This window comes from Mirounga leonina, unplaced genomic scaffold (assembly GCF_011800145.1).
Source record: "Mirounga leonina isolate KUSES-001 unplaced genomic scaffold, KU_Mleo_1.0 Mir_91, whole genome shotgun sequence".
Lineage (NCBI taxonomy): Eukaryota > Metazoa > Chordata > Mammalia > Carnivora > Phocidae > Mirounga > Mirounga leonina.
The window spans coordinates 45539864-45560198 of NW_023270839.1; the positions used below are offsets into that span (position 1 = coordinate 45539864).

Sequence of the window (20335 nt, forward strand, 5' to 3'; positions counted from 1 at the left end):
AATATTTTGTTGAGGATGTCTGCATCTATATTTATCAGAGATATTAGCCTGTAGTTCTCTTTTTCTGTACTGTCTTTATCTGGTTTTGGTATCAGGATAATGCTGCCCTCACAGAATGAATATGAAAGCTTTCCTTCTTCTTCTTTAGAATAGTTTGGAAGAATAGGTATTAATTATTCTTTAGATGTTTGGTATATTTCACCTGTGAAGCTGCCTGGTCCTGGATTATTTTGTTGGAAGTTTTTTTGTTTTGTTTTTAATTACTGATTTCAGTTTCGTTGCTGGTAACTGGTCTATTCAAATTTTCTATTTCTTCCTGATTCAGTTTTGGGAAGCTATACATTTCTACAATTTATCCATTTCTCTAGGTTGCCCAATTTGTTGGCATACAATTTTTCACAATGTTCTCTTATAATCCTTTATATTTCTGTGGTGTTCGTGGTTATTTCTACTCTTTCATTTCTGATTTTCTTTATTTGAGTCCTTTTTTATTTTTTTATGAGTCTGGCTAAAGGTTTATCAATTTTGTTGATCTTTTCAAGGAACCAGATACTGGTTTCATTGAACTATTCTATTGTTTTTTTTTTTTTTTTAGTTTCTATTTCATTTATTTCTGCTCTAATCTATCTTTCTTTCTACTAGTCTTGGGTTTTGTTTGTTGTTCTATTTTAGTTCTTTTAGGTATAAGGATGGTTTGTTTATTTGACATGTTTCTTGCTTCCTGAAGTAGGCCTGTACTGCTCTAAACTTCTTTCTCAGAACAGGTTTTGCTGCATCCTAAAGATTTTGGACCGTTTGGTTTTCATTTTCATTTATCTCCATGTATTTTTTTAAATTTCCCCTTTGATTTCTTCATCAAGAAGAAATGTTGACCTATTCATTTAACCTCCATGTATTTGTGTCCTTTCCAGATTTTTTCTTGTTGTTTATTGCTAGTTTCATATTGCTGTGTTCAGAAAAGATACACAGTAGAACTTCAATCTTTTTGAATTTGTTGAGACTTATTTTGTGGTCTAATATGTGATCTATTCTGCAGAATGTTCCATGTGCACTTGAAAGGAATATGTATTCTGCTGTTTTAGGGATGGAATATTCTGAATATATCTTTTAGATCCATCTGGTCCAATGTGTCATTGAAAGTCACTGTTTCCTTGTTGATTTTCTGTCTGTATGATCTATCTATTAATGTAATGGGATATCAAGTCCCTTTCTATTATTGTATTACTATTGATTACTTTATGTTTGTTACCAGCTGCTTTATGTATTTTGGGTGCTCCCATGTTGGGTGCATAAATATTTACTATTGTTATATCTTCTTGTCAGATTGTTCCCTTTATGATTATATAGTGTTCTTCTTTGTCTCTCAACAGTCTTTTTTTTAATTTTTTAAAAAGTTTTTACTTATTAATTTTTTTTGTACTCTTTATACCCAACATGGGGTTCAAACTCATGACCTGAGATCAAGAGTCGCATGCTTCTCCAAATGAGCAAGCCAGATGCCCCTAACAGTCTGTTTTAAAGTTCATTTTGTCCAATGTAAGTATTGCTCTACCCTGACTTTCTTTTCACTTCCATTTGCATGATAAATGCTTTTCTATCCTTTCACTTTCAATCTGCAAGTGTCTTTAAGTTGGAAATGAATCTGCTGTAGGAAGCATACACATGGGACTTGGTTTTGTCTTTATTTTTAATCCATTCCATCACACCAAGTTTTTTGATTGGAGCATTTAGTCCATTTGCATTCTAAGTAAATACTGACAGGTATGTATTTACTGTCATTTTGTTAATTGTTTTATGGTTGCTTTTATAGTTCTTTTCTGTTCCTTTTTCTCTTGCTCTCTTCTCTCACGGTTTGCTAGCTTTCTTTAGTGATATGCTTGTATTCCTTTTTCTTTACTTTTTGTGTATCTATTACTGGTTTGTAGTTTGTGGTTACCACTAGGTTTATATATAACATCTTACGCATTTAGCAGTCTATATTAAGTTGGTGGTCACTGAAATTTGACCCCATTCTTTACTCTTCACCACTCCCCATGTTTTAGGTATATAGTGTCACATTTTACATCTGTTGTTAGTCCCTTGGCTGATTTTTATAGGTACACTTATTTTTACTGCTTTTATGCTTCCTATTTTTCTTACTACTCCTACTTATGGTCAGTCTTTCCTTTCCAGTCATAGTCCCCTTTAACATTTTTGTAGGGCTAGTGTAGTGGTGATAAATTCCTTTAACTTCTGTTTGTCTGTGAAACTCTTTATCTCTCCTTCTATTCTGACTCATAGCCTTGCTGGATAGAGTATTCTTGGTTGCAAGTTTTTTCTTTCAGCATTTTCAATATGTCATGCCACTCCATTCTGGCCTTCAAAGTTTCTACTGAAAAACCAGCTGTTAGCCTTAAAGGGGTTCTCTTGTATGTATCTGTTTTTCTTGCTTCTTTTAAAATTATCTCTTTATCAATAGTTTTGGCCATTTTAGTTACTATCTGTCACACGTTCGTGTGTACCTCCTAGGGTTGATTTTGTTGGGGCCTCTCTGTGCTTCCTGGATCTGGATTTGTTTCCTTCTCCATATTAGGGAAGTTTTCAACTGTTATTTCTTCAAATAGATTTTATGCCCCCTTTTCTCTCTCTTCGCCTTCTGGGGTCCCTATTGTGTGAATGTCATTATGCTTGATGGTGCTGCGAGTTCCCTTAGTCTATTTTCTTTCTTTTTTTTTTTTTTTAAAGATTTTATTTATTCATGAGAGACAGAGAGAGAGAGAGAGAGAGAGAGAGAGAGAGAGAGAGAGAGAGAAGCAGGCTCCCAAGGAGCAGGGAGCCCGATGTGGGACTCGATCCCAGGACCCTGGGATCATGACCTGAGCCAAAGGCAGACGCTTGACCATCTGAGCCCCCCTTAGTCTATTTTCATTTACCATTTTTTTTTCTCTCCCCTGTTCAATTAGCTTTCCATTACTCTGTCCTCCAGGCTGCTGACCTGTTCTTCTGCTTCCTCTAGTCTCCTATTTATTCCATCTAATGTATTTTAATTTCAGTTATTAGGTTCTTAATTTCTGATTGGTTCTTTTTCATGTTTTCTTTTGAGATTCTCACTGAGGTCCTCTACTCTTATCTCAAGTCCAGTGAGTATCTTTATGACCATTACTTTAAATTCCCTATCAGGCATATTACTTACCTCCGTTTCATTTAGTTCTCTTGCTGGGATTTTGTCCTGTTCTTTCATTTGGGACATATTCCTCTGTCTCCTCATTTTGTCTAACTCTCTGTGTCTGTTTCTATGTGTTAGGAAAGTCAGCTACATCTCCTGCTCTTGAACGTGGTGGCTTTATGAAAGAGAGGTCTTGGGGCACCTGGGTGGCTCAGTCATTAAGTGTCTGCCTTCAGCTCAGGTCATGATCCCAGGTCCTGGGATCAAGGCCCACATCAGGCTCCCTCCTCAGAGGGAAGCCTGCTTCTCCCTCTCCCACTCCCCCTGCTGGTGTTCCCTCTCTCGCTGTGTCTCTCTGTGTCAAATAAATAAATAAAATCTTAAAAAAAAAAAAATGAAAGAGAGGTCTTATAATGGCCTATAATGCAATGTCCCCTGTTCACCAGAACCTGGTACTTCAGGGGTGTCTCCTATGTGTGTTTTATGCACCCTGCTATTGTGACTGAGTCTTCAGTCCAGCCATCTACAATGGCTCTCTCTGCCTGTTGTGGGCAGGGTTGGTCCCTGTGTTGTTAGTGGGCCAGTCTGAGGCCACCATGGACTTAAGTTGAAACAGACCAAGAGTTTGCCAGAGATGCAGTAGCACTGAAGTACAGGGCACTTTCCCTGTGTTGTCCCCTGAGAAGCTTTTGCTGGTGGGCAAGGCCTGCAGTTGGACATGATATCTGCCTCTAGCCCACTGTTGGGGCTGCAACTGTACTGGTGTGTATGGTTATGTTTCACTCTCTCCAGAGCAGGAAACACTTTGGAGTGGTGCTGGCTCCTGTCAGGGCCACTTGCACACTACCAGTCTCATGGTACCACTTTGGATGGGCTCTGGCCAACGGTGTATTGGAGGGGGCATTTCCACAGGAGAACATGGAGGCAGGTGCACCAATAGCAAAGCTAGGAGGAGAGTGTTGTTGCAGCACCCTAGTCCTTGTAGATGCCTGTGTATCTAGGCTGGAGGCAGGGAAGGAAATGATACCCATCAACTCTTCTATTCTTGAAGAAGTCCCCCAAAGATCCCTGCCTCTCCAGCACATGTTCTGAGATTAGGAAATAAATCTCCTTCCCATATATCCCAGGCATTTTTCAAAAACTGCTGTTTCTATGCTGTATCTCAGCAGGACTGTTTGTTATTCTATCTCTTTAAATGTGAGGGCTCCACCCTCCTGGTTCCCCCAGAGCCAACCTTAAATTTCCAAGTACTTGAGGATTGTCTAGTTATCTTTATGTTGATTTAGAGCTTAATCCCACTCTGGTCAAAAACTGTACTCTCAATATTTTCAATCCTCTGAAATTTGTAGGGACTTGCTTTTTGATCCAACATATGATCAATTTTCTCAAATGTTCTATGTGCACTTGAAAAGACGATTCAGGCAGTTGTAAGATGCAGGGTTCAATACACATCAACTAGTTCGAGTTTTTTCATCCTGTTTTTCATATCATTTTACATCCTTACTAAATTTTTATCCATCAGCTATTGAAGCAATAATGTTAAGACTCTTCTAAAGTTAGAATTTTCATATCTCCCTGACAGGTTGACCATTTTATCATTATGAAATACCTTTGTCTGAAGTAATGTTTCTCTGCCCTAAAATACACCTTAATATTAGTATAGCTACACCACCTTTCTACTGCTTAGTCTTTGCATGCTATATCTATCCTTTTGCTTTTAACCTTTCTGTATCTTTATATTTAAGTATGTTGCTTGTTAACAACATATCATCTGAGAATTTTCAGTTGGTTTTAACCTAGTCTTTTAATTGGAAGTATCTTGCCTATTAACATTTAAAGTAATCACCAATACATTTGGACTTATACCTACCAATCTATGTATTTTCTTTACTGACCTAATTTATGTTTGTTTCTCTCATTTCTTGTCTTTGTTTACATTTAAGAACCTTTCATCCTTTTCTGTATCTTTCTCATGTTTATTTCTGTATTTCCAATTCTAATTTTTCTTTCCTTAGCAATGTGAAACTACAGAAAAATCTAATCTTTTTTTCCTGTTTAGCTTCTTAGCCTTTTACCCCATGTAGCTTAAGAACTCAAAAAATGCCTTGAGGGAAAAACCTCTAAATTTCAGGGTTATGTCTGGATCATGGTCCCTCAAGTCCCGGCAATCCCAAACTCCAACTTTTGTCTCCATAGCTCTATGAGATTCCTAAAAGTTTTGCTGACTTTTCTAAGTCTTGAATGTGGCCCTCTATTCGGAACCTTGGTTTCTTGTCCTACAACAAAAACTGACAAACTCCCACTAGGAGAAAAACATCCCACAGACACAGATTCATCACTCTGCAATTATCTTCTCTCCTGGATCTACACCCCAAAAGTCCAATCTGCCTGGGCAGCTCTCTGATGTTCAGTAACATTTTCTTCGGATGTTCTCAGCATGGATATTAGTTTGCCACACAAGCTATTCCATCTTAGTTGGAAGCAAATGTCCATGTACAGATGCAAATTCTGTACATGGACTGTAAACAACACACACACACACATTTATATTACAGTTCAGATTTGCACAGTATTGTCACGACTGTCAATATATGACTAATAAGTAAAAAAAATACGATTATATATCAATAAAAGCCTGAAATCTTTCAAAACTCATTGCCTCCTTGAAGATAAAGTATCAGAGTACATGTTTAGTATCTTTTAGATCTCTGTGTATCCAAGTAGAAAAATGTAAAAACACCAATAAGCTGGTGGATTTTGCTGTAATGTTAAAATCTTTAGTTATAGCCTACCACTTTCAAGACAATTCCTAGGAAGGCTTATGAGTATTTAATGAGGTAGGAAATCTTTAAAAGCAGTGTTTTAATAAACTGTCAGCAGTGAAACCAGTTTAGTAGCTCTCCCAAGTAGTAAAGGTAAATATAGTTCCAGGAAAATCAATTCAATTATACAAATATATCCTTATATATACATATATACATACATACATATATATATATATATATATATATATATATGCTAGATCATGACATAAAATATATTTCTGTGATTTGTGGTCAAAAAGTTTAAAAACCACTGCTCTATAAAACCATCAAAGAGGACTTGATTTCTTTCACAAGGCAGAAAAGATCAACAGATCTGTTATTTATTACTCATAGGTGATAATTTCTTACCTTTTTAGAGCACTTGGCTGTGGTTTTCAGACAGCATTTCTTATGGCAAGCATATTTGCATACTGAAAAACAGGATAGGAATGCAGCACTTTTAGAAGTCTGTACATCAATGACAAGAAAAAAAGTTTACAGCTTTATTTTGGACATAATTTTTTTCTTTAAATCTGATACTGCTGTAATATCATATACATACTTGGTATGGTATTAGAATAAAAAAGGATTTAACCCATTCTATTTAGAAAAATGAAGTTGAAAAACATGCCTAAATTTCTAACTACTATCTATGAAAAAGCTTTGAATCTTTAAAGACTGCCTGCTTCTCCCCCTGCTCCCACTATATTCCTACAGAATACTTTCTTTCTGACTTGATTCACAAATTAGTCTTTATGCTCCCCTAATATGCCTGCTCTACAATCTGTTGAAGTGCCAGAAATACCGATTAAAAATCATTCCAATGGGTAAGAAAGGCATTACTGCCAAAGACCCTTACTAAAATGAAAACAAGGTACATAGCACATTAAGATAGAAGAAAAGCCTTATTATCTTAGAAAGTCCAGAACAGAGCTCTGAGGAACCAGAAGATAAACAGTATCAGTTGTGACTGGGAAGACAAGATAAAGAAAATGTTCAGAAGAGACATTATTCCTTGGAGCAACAGAGAACAGGGTGGCTAGGCAGTTGATAGGTGGGAAGAAGCAGTGAGAGGAGAATACTGAAATGTATTTGAACTAAGTCATTTTGCTACACCAGCTCTAGCTCCTGGATATCAACACCTAAAATCCTTCTTGAGCTTCTAAAGTATAACTTGTGGGGTTTTCAAAGCTGAGAGGGAGGCCATATCATTCTGCTGATGAAATCACCAGTATAATCACAAAGAAAGTTAGTTAATTCTATTAAGAAATCAAACCAAGCTCACCCAAGTCATAAAAAAAGCAGATTTTTTACATTTTCAGTTTCAAAACACAGAGAAAATTATGCCAAACCTATGAGATTCAAACTAACATTCAACAGTCAAGTTAATGGCAAACTACTTCCCATCTTGTTCTCACTATAATTTTTAGACTACTAATAATAAAACAAAAAAGAAACCACTGTTGAACAATAGAACAAGTGAACATATCTACCAATAGTGGTGATTTCACTACAGCAAACATGACTTTCATCCTTGTCCTACTGGACAAACACTTCCTAATATTTCATTCATTCAATTCTGGCCCACTACTAAGCAAAACCTCACAGAATTACTGAAAGCACCAGAGTAGATGTATGGCATGACAGAAGTGGAAGCTAAAGGTCCTCTGTAAGCCAGAACAAAGGTGACCTAAAAAAAAGTTTCAACTCACATTCTAGGACTTATATATTCTAATGAAAACATTAGAGTAGAAAAAAGTATCTTTTTGGTTATAATCTAATAATTTTTTCATTAATTCATCCATCCATCTACCCAACAAAAACTTATCAAAACTTGTAATACCAGAACTGTTCTAGGCACTGGTGATACAGAAGAAACAATTAAGTTTCCTGACCTTACAGAGCATACATTCTAGTGGACAGAGTGAAAACAAGAAAACAAATACTTAATATAATTTTGTGTAGTGATAAGTGCTATGAAGACTTAATATTAAGCTGAGTAAGGGGACAGAGAATTAGGGGACCAAGTGGCATTTTAGATATGACAGTAAGGAAAGAGTTCTCTAAGAGGTAACATTTGGATGGAGACATAGATTAACTGAAATAGTCAAACTAATATCTGGGAGAAGAGCATTTCAGATAAAGTAAGCTGCAAGTACAATGAGCAAACAACAGCAAAATATCTAGTTTGGCTAGAGAGTAGGTCAAAGAGGATAGTGAGAGGAGGCCAAAGAATCAGGAAATGTAAATTACCCCTTTATGTTAAAAAAGATATGAGTAAACTTAGAAAACAGAAATGTTAAGTGGTTTAAAAAACTCCTCAAAGATCACTCATACTGGCTAATAAATACAGTAACGGTATGGTGAGAGGGTAGGTGTCTTCCCTCAGAGCAGCTCTTCCTCTGGCTTCAGAGAAGTTCAGAATGAGTCCTCAGGTTATTAGATGTGGATAAAAAGCTTCTAGAAGAGTTGCTTGGCCGTGAGTCCAGAGGGCAGGGACAGGACCCTTCTTAGCCACAAGCTTAAAGTGGGACCCCTGGGAACCTGGGAAGTCAGTTCAGGTCTCTGGACTTTATTTTGTGCTTCGAAGAATGGATATATGGGGATCTCACAAAGTACACGGGTTCTGCCAGATGTGACAAGATTTTATAGCAAAAAGAAGGTTCATGGTGAAATGTCTGCAATTGCTGCAATGAATTCCTTAAAAAAAAAAATCACTCATACTTACATTTGCAAACAGAGGCTCGGTCCATTATCCATATCAAAGAAGAACAGTACTCACAGTATGTAGGGATGCTATACTGGGTAGCCTTAAAGATGTGACCATTGTGCTCTTCCACCTGAATGAAAAAATATAGCTATTTATGTTAAAGCCAACATAGTAAATGCTGCCCTAACATGGTCAGCCAGTGGGGAATCCTCCAATCCCTTGTTAAGTCTTCAATGGACACTTATTCCAGGAATAAACACGATCTTCTGAGAAAATAAACAAAAGCAATACATTTGGTCCCTGCTTTCAAAAAGCTAACAATCTGGTAGGGAAACAAGACCAACTTGTATGAAAATTAGAAAGCAATGCTGTAAACATAAGAGAACTGTCTTATGCGACTCTGAATCAGCATGTAAAATAATAAAAGAAATGGTCCTCAAATTTTATTTTAGCCTCAAGAGCCTTTTACATTTTTGAAAATTATTATTGCTCTCAAAGAACTTCAGTTTCTATGAGTCATACCTATTGATAAATACTGTATTAGAAATTAAAACTGAAATAAATTTTGAGTATCCAATTCACTTAACATAAACATTAAACATATTACATGCTAACATAAGTAACATTTTCATGAAAAACAACTATATATTTAAACCAAAGTGGTGACAAAAGGGGTATTGTTTTACATTTTTGTAAATCTCTTTTATGTCTGGCTTAATGAAAGAAAACTAGATCCTGGGCGCCTGGGTGGCTCAGCTGGTTAAGCGACTGCCTTCGGCTCAGGTCATGATCCTGGAGTCCCGGGATCGAGTCCCGCATCGGGCTCCCTGCTCGGCAGGGAGTCTGCTTCTCCCTCTGACCCTCCTCCCTCTCATGCTCTCTGTCTCTCATTCTCTCTGTCTCAAATAAATAAATAAAATCTTTAAAAAATAAATTAATTAATTAATTTAAAAAAAAAGAAAACTAGATCCTAGGTATCCATTTCTGCATTCAATCTGTTGGCACCAGGAAGTTTAGTTTGAAATACATGAAGAAAATCCACCTTCATTCAGACATAAAATTGGAAAATGGGACTGAGATGATGGTTATGACTGTATAAATTTACTAAAAATCACTGAATTGTATACTCAGAAGGGATATACTACATTGGAAGTACATTTGCCTCAAGCTGTTTGAAAAAACCTTTTAGTCTATTCTGTACTTCAAATGGACATTTTACCTATACATGACTTTATAGTGTTAGGCATTGGTCATCTGGAAAATACTGGTTCACTGAGTTATGCGATTCTTCTAAATGCTGGCACATTTCATTATACTCTATCAAAAGGTCACATTCCTTCATACTACCACCAATCTCATAAGAAAATTCTTTACTGGAAAGTTGTCACACTCACAAGTTTTCTACAATTCTAATTTTGCTTGAAAGCTTAAACTTTACAAATATTAACAAATATTGTTAGGTGTTTTCCTTGAAGTGACAGAGTCACTTAATTCATTTTCAAAAAATGTCTGCCAAGTACCAAAGTCTAAATGAGTATAGCCTTGTCAATAAAGTAAAAGTGATGTTCTATGAAAAAAGTTGCTAGAAACACATGTTGATACAAAAACTTGTACACAAATGTTCATAGCAGCATTACTCCTAAGAGTCAAAAAGTGGAAAAACCCCAAAGTCCATAAATTGACCAATGGGTAAATAAAATGAAGTGTATCTATACAGTGGAATATTATTTGGTTATAAAAGGAATGAAATAACATGCTACAACATGAATGAATCCTGAGAACAGTATGCTAAGTGAAAGAAGACACATACAAAAGGCCAATATTTTATGATTATTTTTTTTTTACCAATATGAAATGTCCATAAAAAGAAAATCCATTGAGACAGAAGGTGATTGGTAGTTGTCAGGACTGGAGGAAGAGAGAATGGGAATGACTGCTTATTGAGTAGGGACTTTCTTTTGCAAGTAATGAAAATGTTCTAGAATTATATAGTGGTGGTAGTTGCCCAATATAGCCAATATACTAAAGCCCACTAAAGTATATACTTTAAACGGTTGAAATGGTGGATTTTAGGTCATATGAATTTTGTCACAGTTTTCTAAAACTTTAAAAGTTTTTTAAAACTAGATCAGTTTACAGTTCCATTATACAAGTGATTTTTTTTTTTTTTTTTTTGAGACAACCATCATATGCAGCTATAGCATACTTCCCATTCCCATCTGGAGAAATTGCCTTGATTTGTGCTAAGTTGTCAGCAGTTCACTCATGATTCCTTTTGTTCAACTCAGTGAAAAAGGAAAATAATGTCATTATTATTATGAAAATAGCTTTAATTTTGCAAAATCCCTGGAAGTAGCCCAGAAACTCCTGCATATCACTTTGAAAACTCTTAAAGAGTTTATATAAGTACAGAAAAAGCATAGAAAGATATATACCATACTGTTAACTACAATGATTATCTCTGCTGAGATAAAACACCCAGTAATAAATATAGCATGAAATAATTAAAAACTATATATGAAAAGCTTTAAAACCCACTTAATGGACACAAAAATAGACTTGCACAGATGAAAAGAAACAAAATCATAAAGATGTCAGTTCTCTGTATGTTAATTTATAAATATAAGGTAATCCAAGTAAAAGTACTACTAGATTTCTTCCCCTCAAAGAGACAACTGAATTCAAAGCTACTATGGAAAAACAAGTAAAAATAGCTAGAAAAGATCTGAAAAAGAAAATTAGGGGGGACGCCTGGGTGGCTCAGTCAGTTAAGCATTTGCCTTTGCCTCAGGTCATGGTCTTGGGTTCCTGGGATGGAGCCCTGCATGAGACTCCCTGGCTCAGGGGGCTCCCCCACAGCGAGAAAGAGAGAGAGAGAGAGAGAGAGAGAGAATGTGTGTGTGTGCTCTCTCTCTCAAATAAATAAAATCAATGTTTAAAAAAAGAAAAAGAAAACTAGGGAGGACTTAGCCAGATAATAAAAGCTCAACAGTTAAAGTAGTGTGGAACCGACTCATGAATACTCAGATCAATTAATGGAACAGGACAAAAAGATCCAAGATAAAGGGGAAATCAGAATGAAAAAAAGGTGACATCTCAAAGTAGATAGGTACAGCTGGACTTCAAAATAAATGATGATGGGTTTGGTAAGAGGTAAAATTAGATTTGTAATTCATACAATACACTAGGATAACTCCATAAAGACCAGAATTTAAATGTAAAAAATGTGGCCATTAAAGTATTAGAAGTAAAAAAACTGAAAATTTCTTTATAACCTTTAGGTGGGGGGAAAGTCTGTGACTCAAAATTCAGAAGCTATGAAAGAAAAGATTGGTAAGTATTCTTAAAAAAAAAACCCTACCAAATTTACATTGGTAAGTCTAATTTCATAAAAGTAAAAATTTTCTACATAACAAATAATATTAAAAGGCAGCATCGAGAGACAAACTGGGGAAACATATTTACAACTCATATCACAGACAAAAAGTAATCTCCCTCATATATGAAGTTCCCAGAAATTGAGAAAGAAGACCAAACCCCAACAAAAAAACAAGCAATGAACATAAATATACATGCTACAGGAAAAAAAAAAAAATCTAAATGATACTGAAGCATAAGAAGATACTCAAACTCACCAATAATAAGAGAAAAGCAAACTGAAACTACAGGGAAATACAATACTCCTTATCTACCAAACTGGCAAATCTAAAAATTTAACAACCCACTTTCATAGCTCAAACTGAGAAATGCGATTACTCCTTCAGGTAATAAAGGCAGGACCCTATATTATCTATAACCAGGAAGTCCAATCCTAGGAACCCCTGTCCATTCTCTCACACACACATGAGTTATCCCTCATGCCATTATTGTTTATAACAGAAGAGAAACAAACCAATGGTACAGAAAGGAATATTAGATTTCTAGGCACAATTATTATATTAGTTTTCTATTGTTGTTGTAACAATTTACCATAAACTTGGCAGTTTAAAACACCCATTCATAACCTCCCAGTTATGAAGTTATGAAGGCTAGAAGTCAGACACAACTCTCACCAAGCTAAAATCAGGTATTGTCAGGGCTATGTGCCTTTCAGGAAGCTCTGGAGAATACAATTTCATTCATATTGTTAACAAAATTCAGCTCCATGCAGTTGTAGGATGGAAGTCCCATTTCCTTGCTGGCTGTTAGCTAGCTGTTGCTGTTCTCAGTTTCTAATAGGCCATTCACATTCCATGGCTAACGGTTCCCCTTTCTCCATCTTCAAAGCTACCAACAGCAGACTGCATCCTTCTCATGCTTCCATTTTCTCTGACTTCTACCTATGTCTTCTGCATCTTTCTGCAACTACATCTCTTTGACTCTTCTGACTTCCTCTTCTGATTATATTTGGCTCATCTGCACAATCCAGGATAAACTTTTTATGTTAAAAACAGTGAGGTGATTAGCTATGTTAATTCCAACTGCAGTGCCTAGATTAGCGTTTGGTTGAATAACCAGGGGACAAGAACCTTTTGCAGGACAGGACTTCTTAAAGATTCTGTCTACTAGAGACACAGAGTGATTTCCTAAATATATTGTTCGATGATAAAAACAAGACACAAAAGAGTATTATACTATTATATAATATGCTAAATTTTGTGTGAGAAAGGATAGAAAATAAGCATATGCCTTATTTCTTATATTGGATAAAGAAACATTGGGAAAATAAATAAGAAACTAACAACAATATATACCTGTACAGGACAAAGAAGGGAAAGGGGCAGTTAAGACTTCTCAGTATACATACTTTTCAAAAGATGTTTTAATAATATAAGTGTATTATCTATTAGAAAAAATACTCTTCAAAAAGAAATTATTTATATCAGTACAGACTCAGAGATTCTTATTTTATTCAATGGATTATAATCTTTTCCTGTCCTTTATTTCAATGCTCCAAATGTCACAAATTTGTTCAGTGGGAGTCCCTTGAGGCTATAAATTAGAAGGAAAACTCATCTTTATGGCAAAAATTCAACTAATGAATACAGAATAAATGATGGAATTTTAAAAAACACTATTTGGCAACCATCATAGTAATAACTGATTTAGGCAAGAATCATCAAGGGATATTAAAACTAGTGGGTGAGAGTTTGAAGGAATATAAGGATATTTACATAGTCTCAAGTATCTTCCCAAAAGATACTCAATTACAAAGGAAAATAATAGTAAATTTGGTAGGGTTTTTTTTTAAGAAACATCCTTATGGACATCAAATGTAATGGGGCAGAGAGATATCATATCTCCTGATATCAAACACTGAAAAAAAACACAGCATCTCTTCTGTGGTATTCCATGCCCAAAACACATAACCTGAATCTAATCATGAAGAAATATAAGACAAACTCAAACTGAGGAACAATTCTGAATAACTGGTATATGTTCCTCAACAATGTCAATGCAATGAAAACCTAAGACTGAGGAATTGTTCCAGATTAAAACAGCCTAAAAAGGCATGACAACTGAATATAACAAAGATCTTTTGCTATAAAGAGACAATGTTGGTACAACTGGTGAAATCTGAATAAATCTGGGTGAAGAAACATAGGGTTTTTTTTAACTTTTCCTGCAAATTTTCTGTAACTACAATTATGTCAAAATGAAAAGGGGGCAGGGTAGAGGAGAAGGATAGGAGGGCCATGGAGAGGAGAGGAGAGGGGAAAGAAACAAAAATGAAACAAGAACTGATCTAGGTCAGTGAGAAGACAAGTAGAGAATAGTGAGAAATAGGCTGGACAAGAATACAGGGGAGACCATGCAGCCCTTTCAAATCACTCATGCATTCACTCGTTCAGTTAAATATTTATAGATGCTTACCATCTGTTAGGAACTGGAATAAGTATTTGCTTGTAGAAAAGAATGCTAACGATATCCATTAGAAAGAATTTATTTTAATATAGAGTTGCAAAGCTCTAGCTGGGCACATGACTATCTAAAGTTTATATATTCCAGCTTCTTTTGCATCTATGAACAGCCACATGAGTGGTTCTGGACAATGAAATGTGAATATAAGTGATGCACGGCACTTGTAGTTCATGCCTAGAGTTATGGGCTCTGTTGCCTTTTTTCTATCTCTGCTGGCTGAGATGCAGACCAAGAGATTGAGACCTGAAACAGTGACTTTGAAAACAGGTATTGATAGCAGATGGTAAAAGTTCCACAGTACAATGGAAACAAAAAGAAAAAAGTAACTGTTTCTATATATGAAAAGGTATCATGGAGAGGGGAGGAGGTAATGATTGAGTTGAATCCACAGAATTGAGCAAAGGCACAAAAAAGAATAGTATGCTTAAGGAAAAGTAAGTACTTTTTAAGATATTTATTTATTTGAAAGAGAGAGAGAGACAGAGAGAGAACGAGCAGGGAGGAGGGGCAGAGAGAGAGAGAGAGAGAGAGAGAGAGAAGCAGACCCCCTGCTGAGCAGGGAGCCCAATGCGGGGCTCAATCCTAGGAACCTGAGATCATGACCTGAGCTGAAGGCAGCCACTTAACCGACTGAGCCACCAAGGTGCCCCAAAGTAAGTACTTCTATTTAAGCTGGGAAATACACAAAAACAGCCTCCAACAAATTGCAAAAGAAATACTCAACCATCTTTAGAAATTATGCAAGAAATGTTCTGTGATCATTCAAAATCCAATTGGTAAAACTTAGGGAAGCATAACTGAACTATAGTTTAATTCAGAAAGCTTATATATTAGTAACCATATTCATTCTATTTCAAGAAATGATATATTAACAGGATAGAGTTAATCTGCATGAAGTCTATAAAAGGAAAGCTTTTTGTCTAACATCGTCTAGAGGCAAATGACAGCCAGTTCACAAGAATGAATCCCTGATTTTTTCTTCTGATGTTAATCGGTACCAATACAAATCAGAGAAAAAAATTAAAAAGGAACAAGATTTTAATAGTGACTATTTCTAGCAATGATTGTGTTCTATTCCTTACTATTTTCTCTGTATTTCCAGTGTTTCTTAATAAATATGTATTAATTTAAAAATACAAATGTAGGAGGAGTCTGAGCTCATCCTGTCCCATGTTTACAAGTAGGTATCACCCGTATCCAAATCAATAAACCAGACAGTGAACTGAAGACAGGCAGAACAAACTCCACAACTAAATATAGAGAACAAGCTACATCTGAAAGGTTAAGAAAATCAGAAAAGTAAAGGGAGGCTTCCCACAGGAGGGAAGGAGCTACATGTGCAGAGAAGGCAAAGAGATGGGTCCTGGCACCAGGTAGCTCACATGGGGAAGAATAATCCCCATAACGTTTGGCTTTAACACCCAAAGGAGCTGAATTCAGTGAGTTTGGAAAACCAATGGGACTTGGAGCCTGGAGCTTTAAAAGTCAGCTGACTCAGCCCTGGGTGAGCTGGGAGGGCAAGTGATAGCTGGGTCACCGCCCTCAAAGAGACAGCAGCTTGCCTGGAGAGGCAACATAAAAATGGCAGTTTACACAATGCTGGGGGCAAACAGGAGACCCATATGTTAATTATGCTTTGGGAGCCTTTTGGGGGATTTCTTTGAAAACGAAGGAGCCCGCAATCACCATTTTTCTCCCCCCGCCCCCCAGCAAAAACACAGAGCCACCTGGGGGAGGTGGGGCTGCACAGACACTTGTAGCCTTGGCCCAGGGATCAGAGGAAAAAAAGTTTTCTTTAGATGTTTTTATTTATTTACTTGAGACAGACAGAAAGAGAGAGAGAGACCCCGCACGAGCTGGGGAAGAGGCAGAGGGAGAGGGACAAGAAGACTCTCCACTGAGCAGGGAGCCTGATGTGGGGCTCCAACCAGTATGCGATTAGAGATTTAAGGTCTGTTTGGCGTAAGCCTGGGACCCTGGGATCATGACCTGAGCCAAAGGCAGATGCTTAACCAAATCTGAGCCCCCCAGGCGCCCTGCAGGGAAAATTCTGTTAAAGCTGCATGCACCCTGCCCAGCCACCAGATGCACTGCTGCTGCCTTGCCCCACAGCAAGTAGCACTGCCCCGCCACGCACCCCCAGCCACCGTCACGTACCAGGCCCAATGAAACCCAGCCGTCACTGCACGGTCACAGCCAGCCTCACGCCCCCAGCCACTGCGGCGTGTCACGGATCCATCATAAAACTCGTGGCCCAATGCCACTTTTGCTGACAATGTGCCCTGCTCCCAAGTTCCCTGGTGGACATATCCTGTCAGAGCTGGCCTGTCTGGGTCCCACTAACACCACAGAGAGTAAGCACGGCCCACAACAGGCAGGGAGTCAGCGCAGATGACTGCACTGAAAGAAAAAGTGACCCAGACACAACAGCAAGGATACTCTCCTGAAGTGCCAGGTTCTGGTGATCGGGGGACACTGCACTACAGGGCACTCTGGCACCTCCCCTTTGTTAAGTCACTACTTTCAAGAGCAGAAAACATAGGTGACATTCTAGACACAAAGAAACAGACACAGAGAGGCAGACAAAATGAGGAGACAGAGAAATTTATCCCAAATGAAAGAACAGGACAATGCCATGGCCAGAGATCTAAGCGAAAACAGATATAAATAACATGTCTGATAGAGAATTTAAAGCAATGATTATAAGGATACTCACTGGACTTGAGAAAAGAGTGGAAGACATCAGTGAGGCCCTTACCACAGAGATAAGGAACAACACAGCAGAAGTAAAGGGCTCATTAAACGAAATGAGAAACACACCTGATGGAATGAACAGCAGAATGGAAGAAGCAGAGGACCAAATTAATGACCTAGAAAACAGAGTAATGTAAAGTAATCAAGCTGAACAAAAGAGAGAGAAAAGAATTATGCAAAACAAGAACAGACTTATTCTAGGGAAATGACTGACTCCATAAAACATAGTAACATTCGTATTATCACAATTCTAGAAGAAGAGAGAGAAAAGAGGGCAGAAAATTTATTTGAAGAAATAACAGTGGGAAACTTTACTAACCTGGGGAAGGAAAGAGATATTGAGAACCAGAGGAGGCACACAGAACTCCCATCAAAATCAACAAAAGCAGACCCACACCAAACCATATTGTAATTAAATTTACAAAATATAGTGATAATGAAAAAAATCTTAAAAACAGCAAGAAAAGAGAAGTCAGTAACTTACAAGTGAAAACCCATGACTAGCTAGCAGATTTTTCAACAGGAACTTTCTAAGCCAGAAGGGAGTGGCATGATATATTCAAAGTACTGCATGGGAAAGATCTGCAGCCAAGAATACCCTATCCAGCAAGGCTATGATTCAGAACAGAAGGAGAGATAAAGAGTTTCCCAGACAAACAAAAAATAAAGGAGTTTGCGACCACTAAACCAGCCCTGCAAGAAACACTGAAGGAGACACTTTGTGTGGAAAGGAGAGATCAAAAGTGACAGCATAAAACTAAGAAACACAAAAGCAATAAAAATGAATATTTCTGTAAAAAATCAGTGAAGAAACTCAGCAAAAAAAGGACACAAAATATAACATACACCTAAAACATGGGGGAGAAGAGGAGAAAAGAATGGGGTGAAACCTAGAAGACCATCTGCTTAATATAGACTGCTACGTGAAGAAGACCTTACGTACAAACCTAATGGTAACCATGTATCAAAAACAACTAATTAACATGCAAAGAATAAAGAGAAAGAAATCCAAATAAATCACTAAAGAAAATCAGCAAACCATGAAAGTGAGAAAGACAAGAAAGGATCAGGGAAAATCTTCAGAAACAAGCACAAAACAAGTAATAAAATGGCAATAAGTATGTGTCTATCAATAATTACTTTGTATGTAAATAGACTAAAAGCTCCAATCAAAAGACACAGAGTGTCAGAATGGATAAAAAAACAAGACCCATCTATATGCTGCATACAACAGACTCATTTTAGACCTAAAGACACCTCCAGATTGAAAGTGAGGAGATGGACCTAAAGCATCAGAATACACATTCATATCAAGTGCACATGGAATACTGGGTCACAAATCAGGCCTCAAGCAGTATGAAAAGACAGAGATCATACCATGCATATTTTCTGACCACAATGCCATGAAACTTGAAACAAGACAGTAATATAGGCCTACCTCAAGAAGCAAGAAAAGTCTCAAATACAAAACCTAACTTTACACTTAAAGGAGCCAGAAAAAGAACAGCAAATAAAGCCTAAAGCCTAAAACCAGCAATTATTAAGATGAGAGCAGAAATAAATGATACAGAAAAAAAAAAAAAAAAAGTAGAAAAGATCAACAAAACTAGGAGCTGGTTCTTTGAAAGAATTAACAAAATTGATAAACCCCTAGCCAAACTTATCAAAAAGAAAAGAGAAAGTACCCAAATAAATAAAATCACAAATGAAAGAGGAGAGATCACAACCAATACCACAGAAATACAAACAATTCTAAGAGAATGTTATGGGGGTGCCTGGGTGGCTCAGTTGGTTGGGTGTCCAACTCTAGATCTCAGCTCAGGTCTTGATATCAAGGCCGTGAGTTCAAGCACCATGCTGGGCTCCATGCTGGGTGTGGAGCCTACTTAAAAAAAAGATTCTGAGCAATTATATGCCAACAAATTGGGCAATCTGGAAGAAATGGATAAATTCCTACGAAACATATAAACTACCAAAACTGACACAGGAAAAAGCAGAAAACCTGAACAGACCCATAACCAGCAAAGAAATTGAATCAGTAGTCAAAAAATCTCCAAATAAACAAGACTCCAGGGCCGGATGGCTTCCCAGGGGATTCTACCAAATATTTAAAGAAGAATTAATACCTATTCTTCTGAAGCTGTTTCAAAAAATAGAAACGGAAATTGAACTTCCAATCTTGTTCTATGAGGCCATCATTACCTTGATTCTAAAACCAAAGACCCCAGTAAAAAAAAGGAAAATTACAGACGAATATCCCTGATGAACATGGATGCAAAAATTCTCAACAAGATACTAGTAAATTGAATCCAACAGTACATTAAAAGGATTATTCACCATGATCAAGTGGGATTTATTCCTGGGCTACAGGGGGGTTCAATATCCACAAATCAGTCAACATGATACACCACGTTAATAAAACAAAGGATAAGAACCATATGATACTCTCAACAGATGCAGAAAAGCATTTGACAAAATATAGCATCCTTTCTTGATTAAAACCCTCAAGAAAGTAGGGATAGAAGGAACATACCTCAACATCATAAAGGCCATAATACGTAGGACGTCACAGCTATATCATACTCAGGGGGAAAAACTGAGAGCTTTTTACCTAAGGTCAGGAACATGACAGGGATGTCTACTCTCACCACTGTGTTCAACATAGAACTGGAAGTCCTAGCCTCAGCAATCACAAAACAAAAAGAAATAAAAGGCATCCATACTGTCAAAGAAGTCAAACTTCCACTATTCACAGAAGACATGATTCTCCACGTAGAAAACCCAAAAGAGGGGCGCCTGGGTGGCTCAGTCGTTAAGCGTCTGCCTTTGGCTCAGGTCATGATCCCAGGGTCCTGGGACTGAGCCCCGTATCGGGCTCCCTGCTCAGCAGAAAGCCTGCTTCTCCCTCTCCCACTCCCCCTGCTTGTGTTCCCTCTCTCGCTGTGTCTCTCTCTATCAAATAAATAAATCTTAAAAAGAAAGAAAGAAAGAAAGAAAGAAAGAAAGAAAGAAAGAAAGAAA

At 37.1% G+C, this 20335-nt stretch overlaps 1 protein-coding gene across 10 annotated transcripts in view; it reads right to left on the reverse strand.

Annotated features, from left to right (window-relative positions):
- MYO9A (myosin IXA) overlaps nt 1–20335 on the reverse strand; it is a 272310-nt gene that overhangs the window by 50291 nt on the left and 201684 nt on the right. For all 10 annotated transcript variants that reach the window (XM_034993654.1, XM_034993659.1, XM_034993658.1 and 7 more), the window contains 2 exons: nt 8678–8789; nt 6319–6380 (listed from right to left, as the gene is read on the reverse strand). In XM_034993654.1, coding sequence (XP_034849545.1) covers nt 6319–6380; nt 8678–8789 — 174 coding nt within the window. The remainder of the gene's footprint in view (nt 1–6318; nt 6381–8677; nt 8790–20335) is intronic.